The sequence below is a fragment of the Pararge aegeria genome, chromosome 23, assembly GCF_905163445.1.
Source record: "Pararge aegeria chromosome 23, ilParAegt1.1, whole genome shotgun sequence".
Classification (NCBI taxonomy): Eukaryota; Metazoa; Arthropoda; class Insecta; order Lepidoptera; family Nymphalidae; genus Pararge; species Pararge aegeria.
In genome coordinates this window covers 5,816,974-5,838,382 of record NC_053202.1, presented here as the reverse complement: position 1 = coordinate 5,838,382, position 21,409 = coordinate 5,816,974, and the positions used below count along the sequence as shown (strand labels likewise).

At 36.3% G+C, this 21,409-nt stretch overlaps 2 protein-coding genes across 2 annotated transcripts; one reads left to right on the top strand and one right to left on the bottom strand.

The window, feature by feature from the left end:
• Nucleotides 1–4,416: 4,416 nt before the first annotated feature.
• On the bottom strand, nucleotides 4,417–6,042 carry LOC120634314. Its single transcript, XM_039904813.1, has 2 exons — nucleotides 5,970–6,042; nucleotides 4,417–5,428 (listed from the first exon to the last, which is right to left on the bottom strand). The coding sequence occupies exons 1-2, from the start codon at nucleotides 6,040–6,042 to the stop codon at nucleotides 4,422–4,424; spliced, it is 1,080 nt and encodes a 359-aa protein (XP_039760747.1). The 3' UTR covers nucleotides 4,417–4,421.
• A 3,168-nt stretch (nucleotides 6,043–9,210) lies between these two features.
• Nucleotides 9,211–13,777, top strand: LOC120634315. Its single transcript, XM_039904814.1, has 4 exons — nucleotides 9,211–9,364; nucleotides 11,587–11,730; nucleotides 12,489–12,642; nucleotides 13,702–13,777. The coding sequence occupies exons 1-4, from the start codon at nucleotides 9,269–9,271 to the stop codon at nucleotides 13,770–13,772; spliced, it is 465 nt and encodes a 154-aa protein (XP_039760748.1). The 5' UTR covers nucleotides 9,211–9,268; the 3' UTR covers nucleotides 13,773–13,777.
• Nucleotides 13,778–21,409: the final 7,632 nt, after the last annotated feature.

The window sequence follows — 21,409 nt, the reverse complement described above, 5'->3', positions numbered from 1 at the left end:
CATTTATGATATTAGTAATAATACTAGTAAACCCTGTACTTATTTCCCATCCACACAAAACAGCGGAAGCGTATTCGCGGGAGAAACAAAATGGCTGCCACCCGCGGTGCATGATTTGTCATCACGCTAATGATCATGCAGTTTGCCATTCAATCTGCGGTCACAAATCGATCTATTAAGATACTATTGCGTGAATACTCATGGGGGGCTATAAATCCGTTGTCAGTGTGCTCAGAAAGTTTAATAAAAGCTTTAAAAGTACCTATTAGTACTGGAAACAAGACAGATCGCAATCTGACTTTTACAGTCAACGACTTACCTAACAATCACATCTCATCAACCCATTTTCAACTCATATCCTTTAAGGGTGTATTGTCGTATTATTTTTTTTTGTTTTTTTTTAACCGGCCAGCTACAGGGCACGGGTCTTTTCCCGTGAGAAGGGGTTAAGGTCGTAATGCACCACGCTGACCCGGTGTGGATTTGAGAACATTATGCAGAACTCTCAGGCATGCAGGGTTCCTCGTCATGTTTCCATTCACCGTTGAAGCAAGTGATATTTTAATTGCTTAAAACGCACATAACTTAGTAAAAATAGAAATGCTTGCTTGGAATCGACCTCAGGCCCCGAAAGTCCAAGTCAGTCCAAGTCAGTCCAAGTCAGCGAGTCATTGAGTTTTTATATCAAGAAATAAATATTTCGTTCCGGTCGTGGCAAAGCTGCCTTCCCATCGGACTATGTAAGTGAGGGAATAGAGTCCACCTGTGTCTGGCACTCACTTGTGCAACTATAATAGCCTACAGCCTAGTAGTTGGAAAATCTCTGCAGATTTATCACCGTGGCTGAAATCGCAACGGTAACTGTTTGTGTTTTGTTTTTTCTTCACTCGAAATTCCAGCCCAAGCGGCTATATATTACGTATCTCGCGACAGGCTTGTGACATTCAATTCAATTCAATTCTTGTTTATGGCTTTTGTCTGCGCCAACTGGGCACAAGGTATTTCGCCAATGTCTTGTAGATGAAGAAGGCACGAAGGAGATTGATCGGTGAAACTAATGAAAAGTTAATTTTGAATTTGTACCAAGAAATAGTTGTTATTAGCTAGTTAGCTCTTTAACCTAAGGACACAGACAACACATGCATATATATCTTACACGGATATTTTTTGTACATTATACTTTAATTTTATTACTTACTATATATTTACATAAAAATCTACAATAAGGACTGAAAACAAACATTAAAAAACATTTAACACTCAAAGGACGGGGGACTTTGGGAGGAAGAATGGTGGGATTATGAAGGTTAACTCATGTTTCTTGGGACGTAAACTTTTACAGTTCCACTGTAGCAGGGTTATTGGGCCCATTTTGGAGTAGTTTAAAAAGTTGGCTTAAGTTTTTGGCAACGTTGGGCGGTAAGGGAATTTCACTACATGGAGCGACAATACTAAGTAGAAATTCGGAGATAAACTCAAGCATTTTACCTTGGGAGGGAGGGTTCTCAACATTGTTGTTGAGAGCGCATCCATTAGGAAGGGATGAGGAGTAATCACCGACAATAGTCTGAACAGCTTTTTTATCGTAGCCCTTTGCTAGAGGAGCTCGGGGACGAGGAGAGCGGAAAACTGTTTGCCGGTAGGAGGTTTTGGAGGAAGTTACATTAGTAGGAGTAAACATTTCTTTTGTTATCTCAGCATAGGACCTGCGGACAGGAGGAAACTGAGATGATGCTTCAATGTAAGATTTATTATTCTGAGACATGACCATTTTAATAGATTGCTGCCTGGAGAATTCTGGGCAGTCTTTATCAGTAGCAAAATGACTACCAGAGCAGTGTAAACATGTAGATAATTCCTTGATGACCAAACATGAGTCACCTGTATGGGGCTGAGCACATCTGTAGCATCTGGGCTTAGATCTGCAGATTGTTTTAATGTGGCCAAAACGGCAGCAGTTCTGGCACTGTATTGTTGGAAGTTTATATGTTTCAACTGGCAGTGAGGTGTGGTATGAATATACCTTAGCAGGAAGCATTTGCCCCCTGAAGGTTAGGACAACAGATTGGGTAGGCACCCAAGTGATGACACCCTCTGTGACAGATTTTCTGTTCAGTCGCCTTGATTTCAGAACCTCACCACAGCCAGGCGGGAGCTCTAGCGAATCAACAAGCTCGTCCATCGACCAGTCCACGGGAACTCCTTTCACCAGCCCCATTCTGGTTATGTTGTATGTGGGAATTATAGCTCTATATTTGCATAACTTCAAAACTGGACTAACCAGAAAGTTGTTGGCAGCTTGGGCAGAAGTAAACTCTACAGTAATTTTGTTGCGGCCTATATTTTTGACGCCGTCGTGGATAATTGAACCAATTTTGTGTTTGTGCAAGAATTGACCGAAATTTATAGCCCGTAATGACGCTCCAGAGGATGGGTCCTCCACTTCCCGTGAGACTTGGACGATAAAAGGCCCATTATCATCGTCAGAGTATGACTTGGCGCCTTCGGTGAAGGAAGGATGTATGTAAAGGCTTTGAACGGATGGGTTTACCTGAGTAGGATCAGTTATAGTTTTTTTGGCCGCATATACGTTGGTATCCTCTCCTTGTCGTTTGCGAGACGAGGCTGATGCCCCCGGGTCGGGCGGCTCAGGAGGTGTATCTAGATCCATTTTACTGGAAACACTATAACTACAGACACATAATAAATATTTAACCAACACCAAATACGGTTAGATTTATACGAATATCACCAATAACAACTATTTCTGCTGCTGTGTAAATTCACATAAAACACCGAAATTACACCGGAATCTCACTAACACGTGTGCACAAATTGACAGGCCAAGTTACAGTTCAATATAAACAACACCAAATCCTTTTCAAGACGAGTTTACAGTAAAATCAAAGAAAAATTTGAGAAAACCGCGTCCGCCATGTACGAAGTTTCCCGCCGAAAAAAAAACCAAGTTAATCTTGCAAACACTGCTGTCAAACGTCACTTCTGTTTATTGTATGGAAAAGTGACGTTTGACAGTAGTAATTGCAAGATTTACGCATGTCGCAAGCCCGTCGCGTGATACGTAATACCCCTGCGGGTCAGGTTCAGTGGCGTGAATGAGAGACAAATATCAAAAGATAGAAGTGAGGTTTCATAGCTTGCCACAACGTTCGTAGTAGGGACTAGCAGGAACTACAAATCATCGTGGTTCTATCAGTAGGATAATGAACTGGACATAGGATACTGGACAGATAAGCACTTGCACATTTCTCCTCGAGAAAGAAATGTTGTTCCTCGTAGTGCCACTGAGTCCGGACGATGCTCTTCTTAATTTCCCTTCAGATATAACTGTAATATTATAATTACTAAATAAATAGTCTTCTTACAAAGTTTTCTTGTAACTGCTACAGTAAATGCACTCTATGGTATTCTAGCGCTATGTATGGAGCCTGAAATAAATAAAAAACACGAAACCGTGTTTCTTTACAAAAAAAAAATAGTATTTCGGACACAAATTGACATAAACTGTTATTGTTTATTAACAAGGAAAAAGCCAAAATTAGCAAAAGTTCGTACCGCTCGGATTTTTTTTAAGGTCTTGATGAAATTCATCAGTTTTATATAACACTATAAGATACCTTCCGTGTGGTCTATCGACCGCAAATATCCTTGCCCCATTGTGCAATGAGGGGTCCCAGCACAATAGATCTTTGTGCATCCTGATTGTTGCAATCTGATTTATAGTTCGCGATGTTATTCGGGATGTGCTGATGTATCATTTATTTAGAGAGAGAGATATAAATTGACGACCTACATGGCGCAGTGGTGAGCGCTGTGATTTATGACTGAAGGTACCGGGTTCGATCTCCGACAGGGGCAATTTGGGAGTTAATAAATTCTGAATTTCTCTAGTGGCTTAGTTACAACCCTACCGACAAAGACGTACCGCAATGCCATTAAGCGTTCCGGTACGATGCCGCGTATGCCGATCCAGGGTAGGGGTTTATTTTACCTGCTTCTTCTAGCAGGTTAACTACTCCTGCCAGCTACCATCTTAGGCTACTTTACCACCCGTTCAGATTACAGTCAAATAATATTATTCGCATATTAGCAAATTTAGGAAACGAAACCTGGTATCCGTAATGCAAAACACTATACCTATATGGCAATTTCATATCTGTTTTCTTTTTCAGTGAACTTGGTTGTTATTTTTTCAGCATCTTAGTAGATGGGGTTACTGAGCCTTTATTGAAACATGAAATAGAAATTCAAGTTTTTATTATGTATCTGCTATGGCTTACAATATTTTAAAATTAAACACTTATATACTTCTACACTCAGCTGAGTTAGCTCGAACAAAAATACTGAAAGCATATTTAATGAAGAAAAAAGAAAAAAAATGTGGTGGCTTAAAAAATTAATTAAAATTCATCCCTATTCTCATGTTCCTTTAAATTAATTGCAAAATCTTCTATAACCGTAATCACTTCTGTTATATTAAGTCCAATACTGACCATCAAATCTCTGTTATGCCAATTCGATACAAATTTATATAATTTTTCAAACAAGTCTATCGCTTTAACATTCCCTTTATACATTTTTAAGCAAAACGGCTTGGTGTTCTTCACGAGTTCAAATATTAATGGTGAAATTTGTATATGATCATTTTTAAAAGACATGAGAGCTTCTAATATATTGAGAAGTCCATTGCATACTTGTGGAGTAGACATTCGCTCTATGAGTCCAATCATTTGATAGATTTGCATCATCTCATAATCTTCTTTATTTCTTTGAGTTTGGGTTTTGCGGGCCCTTACATGTTCTGCGAGGATCTTGTTGAACAAGTCCACTAAAGTGTGAATGACGGTGATGTCCAATTTTGAAATTTGGTTGTAGAAGGACTCTAGACCTTTTAGCTTCATAACACGAGCTTGAATAACAGGGTTATTCGGTAGCCAGACGTACATTATGTCTAACGCATGCGCCTTCAAAGCTAAATTATCATCGTTCTCGAAAATATCCAACAATTTATCGACAACACTAATCGGTATCAAAGCGTTCGTTGTTATAGGTGCAACGTTGAATAAAGTTTTGATTAAAATTAGCAGCTGTTTCCTTAAAGGGTCGTGATTTATCCCAATTATTGGTGTTATTATTCTATCAACTCCTTTGGAATTCAGGAATCTATACGCATTGATCTTATCTTTTAGCTGTTCTGTTATGACCTCAAGAATTACAACCATTCGATTGTGTAATTCATCAGCATACTCAGTGGGAAGAATGCCTTCTTTTCGAGATTTTTCGGCTGAAATTGCTATATTTTCCACTTCTTGTAAAGAGTTTTCAATATCAAGGTTTTCAACAGCGTTTTTTAATTCGGACGGTATAAATGAATGTGCGTTTTCTTCAAAAGATATTTTATTAGGCTCTGAAATAAAATACTTCCTTTTAGCATTTTATAAGTATCCATAATATAAACTTTATGAAAAAACATTAGAAAATTAGGATGTTAGAAGACGTTTGGAAACATCTGGGGCCTTATAACAATCATATAAAGCAGTATTATTATTATTTTGATGACATTTGTTACACAGTTATAATCCTTATTTATAGGACTTCAAGGTATGTAAAATAAACTTTCATTTTAAGCGATTTTATGGCCACTTGATTATTTATGGCATCGCGCTGATCTTTACCTACGCTGTGATAAAAATTTCGACATCTCTTCAATCTTCATTCAAGGACTATCACCAATTAATTCTCAAACCGAAAATTACTGTGGTTAAGAGGATGCAACATTAAGAATCTAAAAAAATATTAGGGACCTATTTGTTCAAAAATCTCTGTAAATAGCATTTCATAAGAAACCTAGAATCAAAGGCACTCTCAATGGATTAAACCTGGAAACATGCTAATCCGGAGAAAAGTTGTTTTATCAATGTTGCAAATATATTCAGGAAGTGACGTACCTTCTCCTTCTCGTATATCTGCAACTACAAAAGCAACAGCAATCAAATAAGATGATAATAAAATCGGAACCATTTTGAACTTCTTGCTAAGGCTTTTTGACAGTAACAACAAATAGGAATCAAGACAGAATTGGTTTTAGTGAAAGAAGAAATGACATAACAGCCAGTTGCAGTAGATGTCATATGTTAAGGTTTTGGTAAATTTTAAAATTTGACGAAATGTTTGCAATTGGAGTTTGAAAATGTCCCTGGCGCCCCGTGGTAAATATCCCTGGCGGTGAGAATTTCGTATGTTATCATTTCTGAAGTTTGCTGTCACTGCTACCACTATACCGAAAAAGCCGTGCAGCCAATCGATTAAGCGTTACCATACGATGCCGCGTAGAATTAGACAAGGGGTTAATATTACTGCCATACCCCTAAAAGGTTAACTTGCTATCTTAGACTACATCATCAAGCTTCAGGAGAGATTTCAGTCAAGGCATAACTTGTAGTGGATTAAAAAAAAGAGTAACAGTTATACTTTTTACCCCCGGCGCAAAAATAATTTGTGTTATAATTTTGACGTGACCTTTGTGTTATTAGTCGAGAGGGTTATAATAATCGCCGCCATAAAATGGCGGATGACATAATTTTTTCACAACTCCCTCAGTGGTTAACAAATGAAAGGTCTTGACTAGTAGAATAATATACACTGTATTGAAAGGGAATTAGGAATAAGGAACAATTTTTACGAGTTTTTTACTTTAATGTAATCATTATAGAGTTACATAGTATCGCCTTTCAAATTGACCTTGTATGAAGTGAACCGACTAAAGCTGCTGCACGTAATTTCGACTTAATGCCGCGCTTTTAGTAGCTATCTCATTTTTAATTGTTTCGGCGAAGCGAATCTTCTGTATTGCCGAGTACTTAACTACTTTTTCTGAGATAAACCTATATTCTAAGAGCTAATTTTCCGTAAAATTTAAATTTAGAAACCGTTAACTTTTAGTAAGACTTCCTTTCATTTTCGTGTCCATTATTCTACTACTCATTTTTTTTTTTTTTTTTAATTTATTGTTCAAAATAAAAAAGTTACAAATATTTTTCCAACATAATTATCCATCCCCTTAGAAACTATGGGTTTATGGGGGGATTTGATACCAATGTTATTTAAAAAAAATATGTAATTCGCCTTTTTGAACCGATTTTCATCAAACATAGCTAAGAATACTCCCGACTAAGCAAAAAAAGACTTATTCAAAATCGGCTCATCCGTTCGGGTAATACGATGCCACAGACAATGTAACTGTCGATATGGTGTATAAATGCCATACTTGAAAACGTTTCAGCCATAATGGTTATACCAGTCCTCAAGTTTTAACATTAATATAAGTTATACCTATTGTGCAGATACCTATTGTAATGTAAATTGTACCTATGTTTTATTGAACAATAAACAAATATTATTATTATTATTTAAGTGGGCAGCGACCCTGCTTTCTGAGTTCAAGGCCGTGGGTTCGATTTCCATAACTGGAAAATGTTTGTGTTATGAACATCAATGTTTTTCAGTTTCTGGGTGTTTATATGTATATTGTAAGTATTTATGTATATAATTCATTAAAATATTTATCAGTCATCTTAGTACCCAAAACACAACACAACACAAGCTACGCTTACTTTGGGGCTAGATGGCGGTTTGTATATTGACGTAGTCAGTGAGCTTACGATAGTAAAATATTAAATCAATGGTCGTGGTATATTTATTTATTTATCAAAGGTTCTAAGCTCTATATTCCGTGAAACGTGTTGCTAAGAACTTTTATACATAGACAATTTCTTCACAACTGCCAAAGAGGATACAAACACTACTTTAATAATTAATAATTGTAGCTATATTTTACTTGGCAAAGGAAAACACTACGCTAACAGCTGTGCATAGTACAAATCGGTAGGTATTTTACTTGGCAAAGAAAAACACTACGTTATCCACTATGCTTTTACCGAGAGTTCACTGACCTCGGTAATGGAGGTCCGTGACGTAGTTACTCTATCGTAGAGTAACGGTGCACTTACACTGGTCACTTGTAATTAATCCATTCAGGGCTCAGATAAAGGGCAATACTGAGTTAAGTCAATATCAATTTAATGGGATACACTTACGAAGAGATCGTGGCTCGTGCTATTGCAATGATTAATATTTCTAATGGGAGGCTTCGGCCATGGCTAGTTACCACCTTAACGACAAAGACGTGCTGCTACGAATTTATCAGCAGAAATGTTTGCACTTATCAACAGGTGAGATTACAGTCAAGGACTAAACTTGTAGTGGATTAAAAAAAAACCAATCGTGTCTCAGTGGTCGATTAATGACAAAAAGTATTAAAGAAATACTTAGTAAATTAATCAAAAAATATTTTCTATCCTTAAAATATAATGCGCAAAAAATAGTCAAAGAAGGGTTGCAACTGGCAGGTTTTTCTCCTAAATAATTCATTGTAGAAAACTAAAAGTAAATATAACTTTAAAGGGTATGCACTAACAGACATACTTACCTACAAACGAGGTAGGAGCAGAGCTTTTTACGACAGCGCGTCGGTTGAAGTTGGTACTGTTGCCATGCTGGGTCCGGAACCCAGCAATGCTACTTGACGCCAGAAATTTACTGTTCTGGCGATAAAGTGGGCCAGTGGGTGATGATACCCGACAATAATTACTAAAAAAATGTATTGTTAAATGGTTTAACGTTATTACTTCCTTTTGCCGACCATTTTATTTCATGTGTAAAAAAATGGCACGCAATAATTTAAATAGCAGATTTAGCGTCCAGATTAGGTACTTAATTTAGGTATTTAATCATAATTGACACCAGTACATTATTCTTCTGTTGTACACGACTCTCTAGACCAAACTAAATTGGCAGGTATATGATTTTAGTTTTTCAATAAATAACATATTGGAAAGTATAACACTCCGTTTGAACGTGCTGCCAGCATCAATTATTCACGAGACCTTATTGGTGGCTATAGAGATGATTAGGTAAACTAGGCAAATACAACACTATCAATAATCTGATCTTACCACCCTGGACTTGATAAGGTTTTTCTTCTGACGAAGTTTGTTAGGTGATTGATGCTCAAAAAAAAACCCGTGTGACTACACCTCAAGAGTATTATAAATTTCAAGTCAATGTCAGATATCAAAGTCAACCTTACTTTGATATAAATAGATTGAAGTAAATAAAAATTTAATAAAATTGTGACACAGGAGGGAATATTCTCTCATACTTTAAGCGTTGGTCTTAATAACCTCTTATGGAAAGCGTAAAACTGTTAACTTTATGTGACGACAAATCTTGCTGTTGCTTATCGCCAAAGAGCACGGCTGTTCTGATATCTATAACAAGTCTTGTAAGTATCCTTTCACGCTAGCCACAGCCCACAGGACGCGCGACACGACCAGCGAAGTGTATAGTGACCGAAACAAATTTATGGAGAAACGTATTGCCTGCGTTCTTTGCCCACGTTTGTCACTGTTTTAAATAAATCCCGTGGAAACCATTTGTTTTCCTTGGGGAAAAACTAGTCTACGTTACTCTCCGTCCTTTCAACTAACTCTATGCCTATAATCAAGTTAGTTGGTTGTCAAAGAAACAAACACAATTTCGGATTTATAATTATAATTACTTAGTAAGGATACCATACATCAACCATCGACGCGGCTTGGGTAGGTTTATACACTACAACTTACAAGGTACATTTATTTACATTACGCGAAAATAAGCTCGACGCGATCTGTCCCGTGCATGTTGTGCACGGTACAGCAACGTATTTTCCTTCTATTCAACTAGGAGTAGCTCTACGTGGTGGGAAGCATTGTAGAGTCAATCTTGCAAAATATAAGCCAGCTGCATATTTTTTTTACTTTCTCTGGTTTTCTACTTTTAGTTTTTTTTTTACTTGATTTTTTGCTTTGCATGTGTTTTATAAGTACCTACATGTGTTTTTTTACTTTCTTGTTCCACTGCACGTGAAATTATATGTTTTGGGGTTTTGCATGGCGTCATGATGGGAAAGTCTACTATAGTTCCACTCTTACTGATCATAGCGTGATGTACCTGAAATAGCATAAGTATCTAATACGCTTTTGAAAGAAATGGTTATGGTTTTTCCTCAAATTAATGCGAGTGGAACCGCGAGGCACAACTGGTAATATATAAAATTTATTATATAAAATATATAAAGGTATTATATTAAATTTGAAATTTCAAATATGAAAGGTTCTCGTGTATCTTGAGAACATACAAAGTTCTAGATTTCTATGCGTCCCAAGACATTTTATTACAAAACTTGAAGCATATAAAATTCTCTACAAATATGATCTCATAATACATTTTATTGTATAGCTTTCGCCTTTCAGTCCGCGAATAGTTTCTAATGTTTTGGAGTGGGGGAGGATGCATCCGTATAAGGAATTTAAAAAATACTAGGTTTACACGTAGTGCTTAACTACTTATTTTCAGCTTTTATGTAACGCAATTTTAGGTTAGCACGAAAAATTCATAGTCTTTTATACCCGCCATATTGCATTTATCGTGACGTCCCATAGCGTTACACAATAGGAAACTCAACGACATATTCACAAAAATCAACTCAGTACGAGCGATACAGAAAGGGCGAATAGGTAGGTACCTAAAATTGCAATCCAAAGTTGACAGCAGACGAACGGTTTTTTCAATATCTATTTTATATTTTTGGAATCTTTACATTAAGATCGTTTTGAACGCGCTCAAACCATAAGAGCGAAAAGAATAGTTACACATTCGATTTCCCATCTCTATAATTTGCTTATTAAATATCAATGACATTGTTTATAAAATTGTATTCTTGTTTCTAGATAAACATAATATCGAACTATAGAATAAATCGTATTATACCTATCCCTATCCCTACTTTATATTATAAATGTGAATGTAAGTTTGTTTGTTACGCTTTCACGCGAAAACTACTTTACCGATCCTCATGAAACTTTGTACACATATTCTTCAAAGTGTTAGAAGTAATATAGAATACTTTTTATCCCGACATTAAGCTCGGTTCCTTTGGGAGAGGGGATGAAAGTGTTTGACGATTTTACACCATAACTCCGACAAATTATAACAGATTTAAATAATTATTTTTGTACTATAGAGGTTATAATATTTGTTTAATTTTGTCCAAACTGTGGTTGGAGATAGAGGACAGAACTCCTCAGCGGGCAGCAGCAAACCCCTCATTTAAGGCTTAGCGATACTGAATACTTATATTTCTTAGAACTAAATTGAATGCCACATCAAAAAACAAAATTGAACGCAGACGAAGTCGCGGGCAACAGCTTGTGTACTTACAAAGTAGAATCAATACCTATCCTTTTCCTATACAAATGATTAAGTAGTTCAAACCTGATGTTTTTGTTTCCCTATCTTTTTTTAAATAAATACACCTGACATTGGCTAATCTGTGTAAAGCCAGAAGGAAAAAAGGTATGTGGGTACTTATACCCACCAATGGCTTTACGGCGACATACCTTTGCCTTTTCTTGAGAAGAATAAAGAAAAATATAAAATATATACCTACCAACTTGTGTTTTCTAGATGGCGTGTTTATTTGATGTGCTACCGAATGAGTCTGACGAAGCTAGTTGCGTCGAAGCACGTGAACATTTGATTACTCTTCGAAAACTGCTGATAACGTTGTTTCAGATGGCTAACGTGCTTCTGCTTCTGGGATCTATTGTTGTAAGTTATTGAAAGTTAAAAAAGTTTAATATAAAGGATACTGATGTACCTAGAGTAAATGGGTATATGTTTACTGTAACTGCCATGATCCCTAACATGTTAGCCCGCTGCCACCTTAGACTGCATCCTCATTTGCCATCAGGTATGATGACTGCAGTCATGGGCTAACGGGGCGTTCATAAAATACGTGAGATTTTAAAGGGTTGGGAGGGGGTCGTGTCAAATCTCATCTAAACTTACGTTGGAGAGGGGTGTGTCTCGGCAAATATCACGCAAATTTAATTTTTAATGCAATCGTAATACGACTAAGATCATTCACTAATTCGTTTGAAAGAAAAGAATTTCATTCATACTTCGACAATATAAATCTATCTACTGACTGTCTAACCACCATATTTTTTTATACCATTTATTTTTTTCTTTTTACAATAACAATCCAACGCGTTTACGCAAGAAACCCACATTTTGAATAATCTCACGTGAGATTTGGGGTTGGGGTTGAATAAAATCTCACGACATCTCACCAAAATGGGAGGGATTTACAGAAAATTAAAAAAAAAAAACAACCTCACGTAATTTATGGACGCTCCGTAACTTGTAGTGGAATAAAAAAAAAGAATTAAAGTTTTTTTGTGGTGCTTTCGTTTTGGTACTCTTCCATGTCAACAAGAATAACTACATACTAACTTCATTATTTGATCTGAAGATTTCGGATTAGATTGATTATTATTTACTTCGTAGATATTGTCATATTTCAGGAGAGCGCGATATTGTTACAAATTTACCTTTGGTACATGCTGGCGTACATCGTGATAAGCTTCGTTTTGGCCATCGTGGAATTTTGCTTCCTTGTCAAGGAGGAGGGAGTGCGGAGCTTCGCTTCCTTTGTGCCTGAAGTCTTGTTCCTTTTTGGTGAACTTCAATATTTTTTACATTGACCAAATGGTCTAGTTTTTAGCATCTTTTACTAAAAGTCCCGATTCAGATCAAAGACGATACAGAAATAATAATACAATCCAATAGGTAATTTAGTTTATTTCGTTCATCAAAATTATACATAATATAATGATTTGATTAACTGGTTATCCTAGCTAGATTTTATCTGTGTTGAGGATAACTTATACCGGCATAGCTCAACGAGTCGCGATGCTGAAGTGGCAATGGGCGGGGCACATAGCTCGAAGAACCGATGGACGTTGGGGGTTGAAACGCTCTACCAAAGACCTATGCGCAGCAGTGGACGTCAATCGGTTGATTTGATGATGGTTAGTGATGAAGGATAACTAGAAATGAAGACGTCACTATTATGTAGGTTTAATTTTATCACCTACAAGAAGTAGTTAAGTGTGAAAGATTTTATTTATTTATACACTTTATTTGTAAACTACAAATAGTAAAAAAAAAAAAACAATGGACACAACAAAAATAAACGTAAAAAGTAGGATACAAAGGGCGGCCTTATCGCTTAGTAGCGATCTCTTCCAGGCAACCTTAGGATTAGGAAAACCAAGGGAAACCAAGGGTGGGATGTATTATTATTATATACATACTTACGAACAATTACACACTAATACTTATCAAGATTACACACATAAAATACTAATAATAATAAATATAAAAAATAATAAACTAATATATACTAAAACATACTTAAATATGAGTAAGAGTTAATCACTGTCGTCTTTATTGTTTAAGATAATGGGCTTTAACAGCATTTTTGAATATGTCTAGTGACCTTGACTGTCGTATGCTTATTGGGAGTGCATTCCACAGTTCAGTAGCTTGAACAATGAATGAATGCTTATAAAACTTAGTTTAAAAGATGATAAGAAGATGTAAGTTTGAAAGATGTGTTCGTGCTGAGATTCGAACTCGGCTCCCTTGAAATTGTAGTCAAGCTCCTACCCATTGAGCTATCACCGCTTCTATACAATAAAAACGCCTATTAACTAAAAGTTATTTCAATTCCAGTAATATTCCGCTGCTTACCCCTTGTGGACGTGTACAGGAGGCGACTTGAAGCCATTGAAGAGTCATATTAGCATCATACGGGGGCTGAATCATAGAAATTATAATAGCACGACACTAGAAATGCCCTGTAGCACTTTTAAGTACAGAAAACACTTGTCGCAGAACGACAACCCCCGAAATTTTAGTGGTATATGTACCATTAAAATTACGGAGTGAAAATACTACGCGCTGAGTCATATATTTCTGTTATTCACAACGGCGTACACTAGTTGTTTTAAAGCGTAAGAGGCAATGTTGTTTAAAAATTAGAATAAAATCGCTAACTGCTAGAAATGTTTTTCTCGTATTAAATAGCAATTGGTGTGCTCTGAGTCACGTTCGCGACGTCACAGCACACACAACTTACACAACATTTCTCGTGTCTTGTGCGGGATAAATAATAAAAACACATAAAATTCTCAAATACTCGCATTTCGTTTAATATTTTTTGTACTATCTACTATATACATTGTGAATATTAAATATCTATAGAAAAACGTATAACAAACGTAGATCTAACGTAACTATCTGCTATATAAAAAACAACTCGACATCTCGAACTTAACAATTAATTCTGCTATTGAAAAAATTAAAAGCGATTATCGCCTGTTCACATTGACCTGCGACCGCGACAAAACCAAAACATTAAGCCCCGAAGGTCCCATGCAGAAACTATACTTTCGCCCTCACTAGTTCAATGTGAACAAGCGCTTACACAAAACATGTCACGAATGTCGAAAGTATTTGGGATATATTTGAAAATGACTTCTAGTATCGATTACATTTGAAGCAAACTAAATCTAGCAAACTGACCAATATCATCTTATATATTGCCCCTTTATCCAATCATACCATGACAACTGACAAATAGGATCACTCCAATTTTGAGTTTTCTTATTCGAGGCAAAGATACCCGCCCAAAAAGGATAACCCTATTATGAAATTATCTTCTTTGAGTCAGACACTCTTGGTGTTAGACTCAACAATTACGAGTCTTAACGCTTTTCGATCCCTATACCCTATAGGGCCTATACCCCTATAGTATTTAGCTGTAGCTCATAAGTAAGAGCTATACATATTATGCACCGTGATTTTTATTCGTCGAACAGCCCCTTTAATATATCTTTTTTTTTGTAATTAATTTCAATTAAAGCATACATGAATGTTTTTCAGTGTCTGGGTGTTTATATGTATATTCTAATTTATATATGTTATTCATAAAATAATTCATCAGTCATCTTAGTACCCATAGTCGTAGTATATTTATTATTATTATTTTTACCTTTTTTCATTTAGAAAACTGAAAGCAGCTAAACAAATTATGCAACAATACGAATATATTTTCTCCTGCATGAAACGATCGTAATTAATTGAATTGTTATCCCCGTCACACCGCACCGCTGACACTTGTTATAGGATGCTTCTTAACAAACTTTTTTTTTACTAATCAATAGTAGTCATTGGAAAGATTAACAAGGTCACACAAACGAAAAAAAAGTTTCAACTTTCGTGATATGAACTGTCAAAGTAATAGTGTTTATTTACATGTACGCAAAAGCTAAACTAAGTACAGTATCACGAAATATAGTACATAATGCCGCCCGTCTAACAAAATGCCCTGCGGAAAAAGATTGCGTTACTCCATGCAGTTTAATTTCGCGTACATTCGAATAAACACACTGGCGTCCAATACAAGAAGCCTTTATATTCAATTTAATTCTTTTTATATACAGTTACAAACGTAAACATTATACTATCACTATCGGTGTACTCCAGATTAGAAACATTTCCACATTATCTGGTCAGTGTATCAGTTTCATACGGTAAAACTACGATGGTTGCTGAACGCACGAACGCACACGTACTGCACAAGTATTCTACATGTAACATTGTTATTGTGGGTTTTCATGCAAATTCTGAATTATTGTTCTGCATCTCAGCTTACGCTTAACCTTGGCCTCAGTTCAGAAAAATTGTATAAACATCAACACAGACGCCCACTGTGCTGATATTCAAACAATTTTCTACTTTAGGCCAAGGCAATACGGTCATATTTTCAAAGGAGCCAGTAAATTCCTCGAGCTTTTTCCGTTCTATATGAACTGCTGCTTAGGGTGACTTGCCAACATTTAATTTGTTGTGCTTTATGTTTGTTTGTATTATCTTAATCTATAGGTAGGTACGCAGTTCATGACGTTTTTTTTTTAATTTACGTCATCAAGTACGAGTAGTTCTGATGTTGCCCAACACTCAGAAGCAAATACGCGTTCGAACAAATTGAACAATATGTATTCAAACAAATAAAATTGACAAAAAAAAACAAACTACTCATGACTTTATAGTCGAAAATGTGTTTTCCCTATATTCCAAAAACACTACACTCAATAGTAATGAAAAAATTGTAATATTATAAGACAGGTTTGGCGTAAGGCCATGGAAGACAATTCCGTAGCTAGTTTACTTATCTTGCTAGACTTCAAATCTGTTGTACAATTTTTATCTTTACAGTGCAGCAGTAAGTAGGCTTTGGAAGACTGTTTGTAGAAAAAAAAAAAATTATAACAATATTGTAACCCTCAAGGGGCGTAAAGACTCGAGTCATTGGTAATTACCCAGCTTGCGTGTATGTAACCTATGCCGCATGCTATAATATATTTATTCAGTTATTAAACAATGAAAATGACCCTCAAAGCAAGCACGATTAATCCGCAACTTTACAGGAAATTAATTCAAAGTGAAAAAATACTTTCTTACTACTATTAAAAAACGCCTACGGTATTCAAAAGTCCAAAAAAGATTATGAATTTTGCAATTTACAATTTACGCCGCACGGCATACGTAATTTTTTATTTTTTTTATTCAACTACAAGTTAGCCCTTGACTGCAATCTCACCTGGTGGTAAGTGATGATGCAGTAAGATAGTAGCGGGAGTAACCTGTTAGGGAGTATGGTAGTCACACCCCTAATCGATTTCTACGCAACATCGCACCGGAACACTAAATCGCTTAGCGGCACGTCTTTGTCAGTAGGGTGGTAACTAGCCACGGCCAAAGCCAGACTAGACCAGAGAAAATTAGAACCGAAAAAATCGAACCTCCTACTTAGATTCACAGCGCTCACCGTTGCGCCAGGGAGGTCGTCAAATTGGTATCGTTAAGTGTGCCGTGCGGTAAAGGCAGATCAGAATACAGTTTTTAATATTTATTTTCTGTCACTATTTATTATATTAATAAAAAATTATATTAATAATCGTGTGAATAAATGATTTTTTTTATTATTATATTTGTCCCTTTTTGTCTTCTCGCAGGTGTAGTATAAGGCGACGAAGGGAGTACAACGAAGAACGGGCAGCGTACTCCGTGCCACTACTACCACCTACTGATATCACCCACCCAACTAGAGATTATTGGCATGCCTTTACTCCAGCGGTGCTATAAGCTATTATATAAGCATCGAGCAAAAGTAATATTTGAACTCATTTAATCATCACAGCTTATAGCAGTCCAATGCTGGACTAAAATTATGGATTGACGGGTGGGTGATCGCAGTAGGTGGTAGTAGTAGCACAGAGAAAGCTGTTGCCCGTTCCCGTTATATTCCCCTGGTCGTCTAGTGCGACACCCGCAGGAAGAAAGGGGTTGGGATAACGTTTTTTTTTTATGTTTATAGACGAGCGCTTGACTGCAATCCCACCTGATGGTAAGCGATGATGCAGCCTAAGGTGGAGCGCGCTTGCCTAGAAGATGCCTATTCACTCTTGATTTGAAGGTACTCATGTTGCAAGAACTGTGGAAAATGGAAGCTGGAAGAGCGTTCCAGATCCTAGCGGTGCGGATCAGAAACCAAGATGCGAAGCGCTTCGTACGCGTCCGCGGTATTCTGATCTGCCGTAACCACACACAATTATTTAATAACTTAAGAAAATGCTCAAAATTAACATCCCACGTTGCTGATAGGGCGTGGCGAATGTTGACTAGTCACCATTACAGTTGCATTACAACTCGGAATGTATAATTGACACTCTAGGATTTTTTCCTTAGTTATAAAAGATGAAACGTGCATTTCTTGTGTTCGACATTAATATAAAAACTGTATAAAGCTATTGCTAATCGTCACTAATAATTGGTGTTTAAAATTATTACTACAACACTCGTTCACCACAGCTTAGCAAGCATACAGTTAGCAAACAAACGTACGTGATGAATGTGTTTTTTTTTTTTGATTTAGGGGTTTGGGTGGCTTCCAACGTACAGCGCGCGCGCTTTATGTTGCCCAGACGGAAATCAATCACGAGCTACAAATGCAATACAAGCCTGTACATCAACTAACTTCAAGTAAAATCGTGCGATCTGTACGTTAGAAAGGTACGTTAATATGGTAGTATAAAATAAATGTATAATGCAGTACAGATATATGTATAAATGTAGTACAGAGAATGTCACGAAACTTTTTACGTCTTATTGGACAGAGACTGTCCCGTTCAGAACTTTATTCGCATAACACAGCGTGAATAAACACAGTTCTTGCAAAAATAGTTCTTATGAGTTTAACTATTGTTAAATATTTTTCATTATTATAAATAAACCTCATCATTAGCTTATAATGAAAAATACTACTAACGAAAGTTAAAACGATAATAATGTACTATAAACACGTTTTATAATTTGTGCCACAATTTGATTACATTCGAACGTACAAGCATGAACTGTTTACAAACAAGACAGCTAATTGCCAGCCACCAATGTATTTCCTTTTGTTTTGTCCTTTTTTAAACTGTATATTTGCTACACTGTGTCTTAACTGTTAACATATTATTTTAATGGATCACATTTCTTTTTTTTAATCTCAAATAGTTAAATTCTTTATTCCGTTCACTGACTTGTGCAACATTGCATATTGTAAGTATAAACTTCACTCTGAAATATAAAGGCCGATTTAAACTGAGTCAGTAACTGTTGTCAATTTTAAAGCCAACATCTGTCACTGCTTACATTACTATGGTCAGGCACTGAACTGAGTGCCAAGTGTGAGATTTGCTAGCTACGTTAACTTATTCGAACGCGTAAAAGTAATCTACGATTTATTTGGTATTGAAAGAGCTCCGCGTAGTTACAGTACGGTTTCCCAGTAATGTCACTAGATGGCACCTCTTTTATACCATATGAATCCTAGTTAACTTTCACTTGATCGAATAAGTTAACGTAGGTAGAAAATCTTACACTTTGCACTCTGATATCTTAACAATGATGACTTCGTAACTGACTTGTATTGAAATTAGAATTAGTATGCGATTGTATCGCATTGGTCATGGATCATTGTAGCCAAATTCGTATTGGGTCAAATTTTCTATTATTTTATGACCTAATTACTGACAGCAACAAAAAAGCAACTAGGTCACCAATACAAAATCAATAATAACAAAAATGTTTCTGAAGAAAACGCGGGTTTCACTCAGTCATAGTTGACGATCCAGATCGTCAATCATCTATGATCCCGAAACACAAATCCATTACTCGTTTGAAAACTGCAACCATACGTTTGAAGCTATCAAATGAAAACGATTTTCTTACAAAATGAATAAGATTATATTTGACTCAGTAACTGGATCAATATAAATCGGGCTTTATATTGCAAGAGGTAATGAAATAGATTAAATACAGCTTGTATAAATAAAAAGACGGTTAAGTAGAAGTTAAATAAAAATGGGTCTTCTGGGAGGAACATTAAATTCTATCAATACAAATAAGATTTTATTTTCAAAAACAATTACTGTCCTCTGCCTGCGCGTTAGTTTATTCAAAATGAAATACTTTCACCAAATTCTGTTGTATTTATTAACATAAAAATAAACTGACATGCTTAAAAACGGTCCAAGACCTAGGATATGAAAATTTATCAAAATCCAATTCTATCGTGAAGAGAGAATAAAGGAATTACACTCATGATTTTGTGTAATTTTCGTGGATAAGAAGAAGCTGGTCCCTAAACAATCTCAATTTAAAAAAAAGGCAAATCCTTTATCCATGGGCGTACCCAGCTTCTAGTCCAGGGCGGGCTAGTGAGATTATTTTTAGGTAGTCCGCGGCTGTACCCTCTTTTATCGATACTGGAGCCAAAACTATATATTTTGCATTTTAGTCTCAGCCGCCATACATTGTTTAAGAGAGTTCATACATTTTCTGCGACATTTACATGCTTTCCCTCCCCTGCCTCTACTGGGTACTGTCATGCCCTTATCTGTGGCTGTGTGGAAGGCCAACCAGCGAACTCACTAACGCATTTATAATTTTAATACCTGTTGCCCGCGTTCTTTGTCCGCGTTTTTAAGTTTTTTTTTTTTAATTCCGTGGGAAACGTTTTTTATCCTGGGATAAAAAGTAGCCTATGTTACTCTCCGTCCTTTTATCTAACTCTATGCCAAAAATTATGTTACTCTCCATCCTTTCATCTAACTCTATGCCAAAAATTATGTTACTCTCCGTCCTTTCATCTAACTCTAAAAGGCGTAAAGGAAGGACAAACAAACAAACAAACAAACAAGCGCATTAATTAAGTAAGGATTAGGGATATATTTGTGGCCAACGAATTAGCACCATCTTCTAGTATTTAAATGGAAGATTAACTATTTTACTATGTTCATACAATATTTTATGTATATTTAAATATTATAATTGTAAATATCGTTTGCTAATTACAATGCATGTTTAGGCATAAGTTAAAACGCTTTAAGTGGTGAGTCCAAAATAGTATTTCTGGTATTCTTGGTCCAGTCCTGCGTATTTTCAGGGTAATTAATCAGCAGGAGAGTGAGAGCGAGAGAGACTGTTGTATTCGCTAACACTATTTTATCATCCAACTGCCTCGATTGTCAAGTGAGTTAAAATGTTCAACTACGAGTTCTTAGGTTTGATTCCAGAGTCAGGCCAAAAGAGAAATTGGTGGTCCACCCCCATTTCCGGCTATTCACATGTTAGTGATAATGTTATAATTGGTCAAGCTCACCGAACCCCATTTTATCAGCGTAGTAGGTCGGCGTTTTAAAAAGTAATACAATATTGAAATATTGGCCAAAATACGCAATATGAGCAAGAGACCATGCCATAAGTTCGAGTATCAAAATAAAGCCATATGGCTATAACCGCTTAAAAAACACCTTACCCCAATCCAACCATAATCCAATAAAATCCAATCATAATTTATATAGTAAAATTGCTGTCTCTAATGTCGGCCATCTTTTTTTACAGTAATAATCGACGGACCAAACAAATTGATCATAAAAGATAAACTCTTTGAATCCTCAACGGTTAGGATAGAAGCCATACCGCTAAAAAAGTCACCCTGTGACCAAAAGGGAAACCGTAGTTCTAACCATATGGTTAGAACTACGGTTTCACTTTTTAAGGTAAGGTATGGTTGTGTTTGAGCCCTAGACGCTCGTCTTAACTTTTCGTTTAAAGTTATTTACTGGTGAAGGAATACATTGTTAGGGCACCTTCATGCCTGAGGGTCCTCCATCAATTCCTCAAAGCAGTTTGAAGTCTAAATATCCGCACTTGGCCAGCGTGGTAGACTATGGCCTAAACCCTTCTCATTCTTGGAGAAGACCCGTGTCCTGATAATAATGAATGATCGTAGTCGGCTGGTAATAATGAAATTAAACCATAAATC

Coding starts and splice junctions, on each gene's coding strand:
- LOC120634314 (XM_039904813.1), bottom strand. CDS start 6,042: ATGGTTCCGATTTTATTATCATCTTATTTGATTGCTGTTGCTTTTGTA. Junction 5,429..5,969: donor AGATATACGAGAAGGAGAAG/GTACGTCACTTC, acceptor ATTTTATTTCAG/AGCCTAATAAAATATCTTTT.
- LOC120634315 (XM_039904814.1), top strand. CDS start 9,269: ATGGAAAGCGTAAAACTGTTAACTTTATGTGACGACAAATCTTGCTGT. Junction 9,365..11,586: donor TGATATCTATAACAAGTCTT/GTAAGTATCCTT, acceptor TGTGTTTTCTAG/ATGGCGTGTTTATTTGATGT. Junction 11,731..12,488: donor TGCTTCTGGGATCTATTGTT/GTAAGTTATTGA, acceptor GTCATATTTCAG/GAGAGCGCGATATTGTTACA.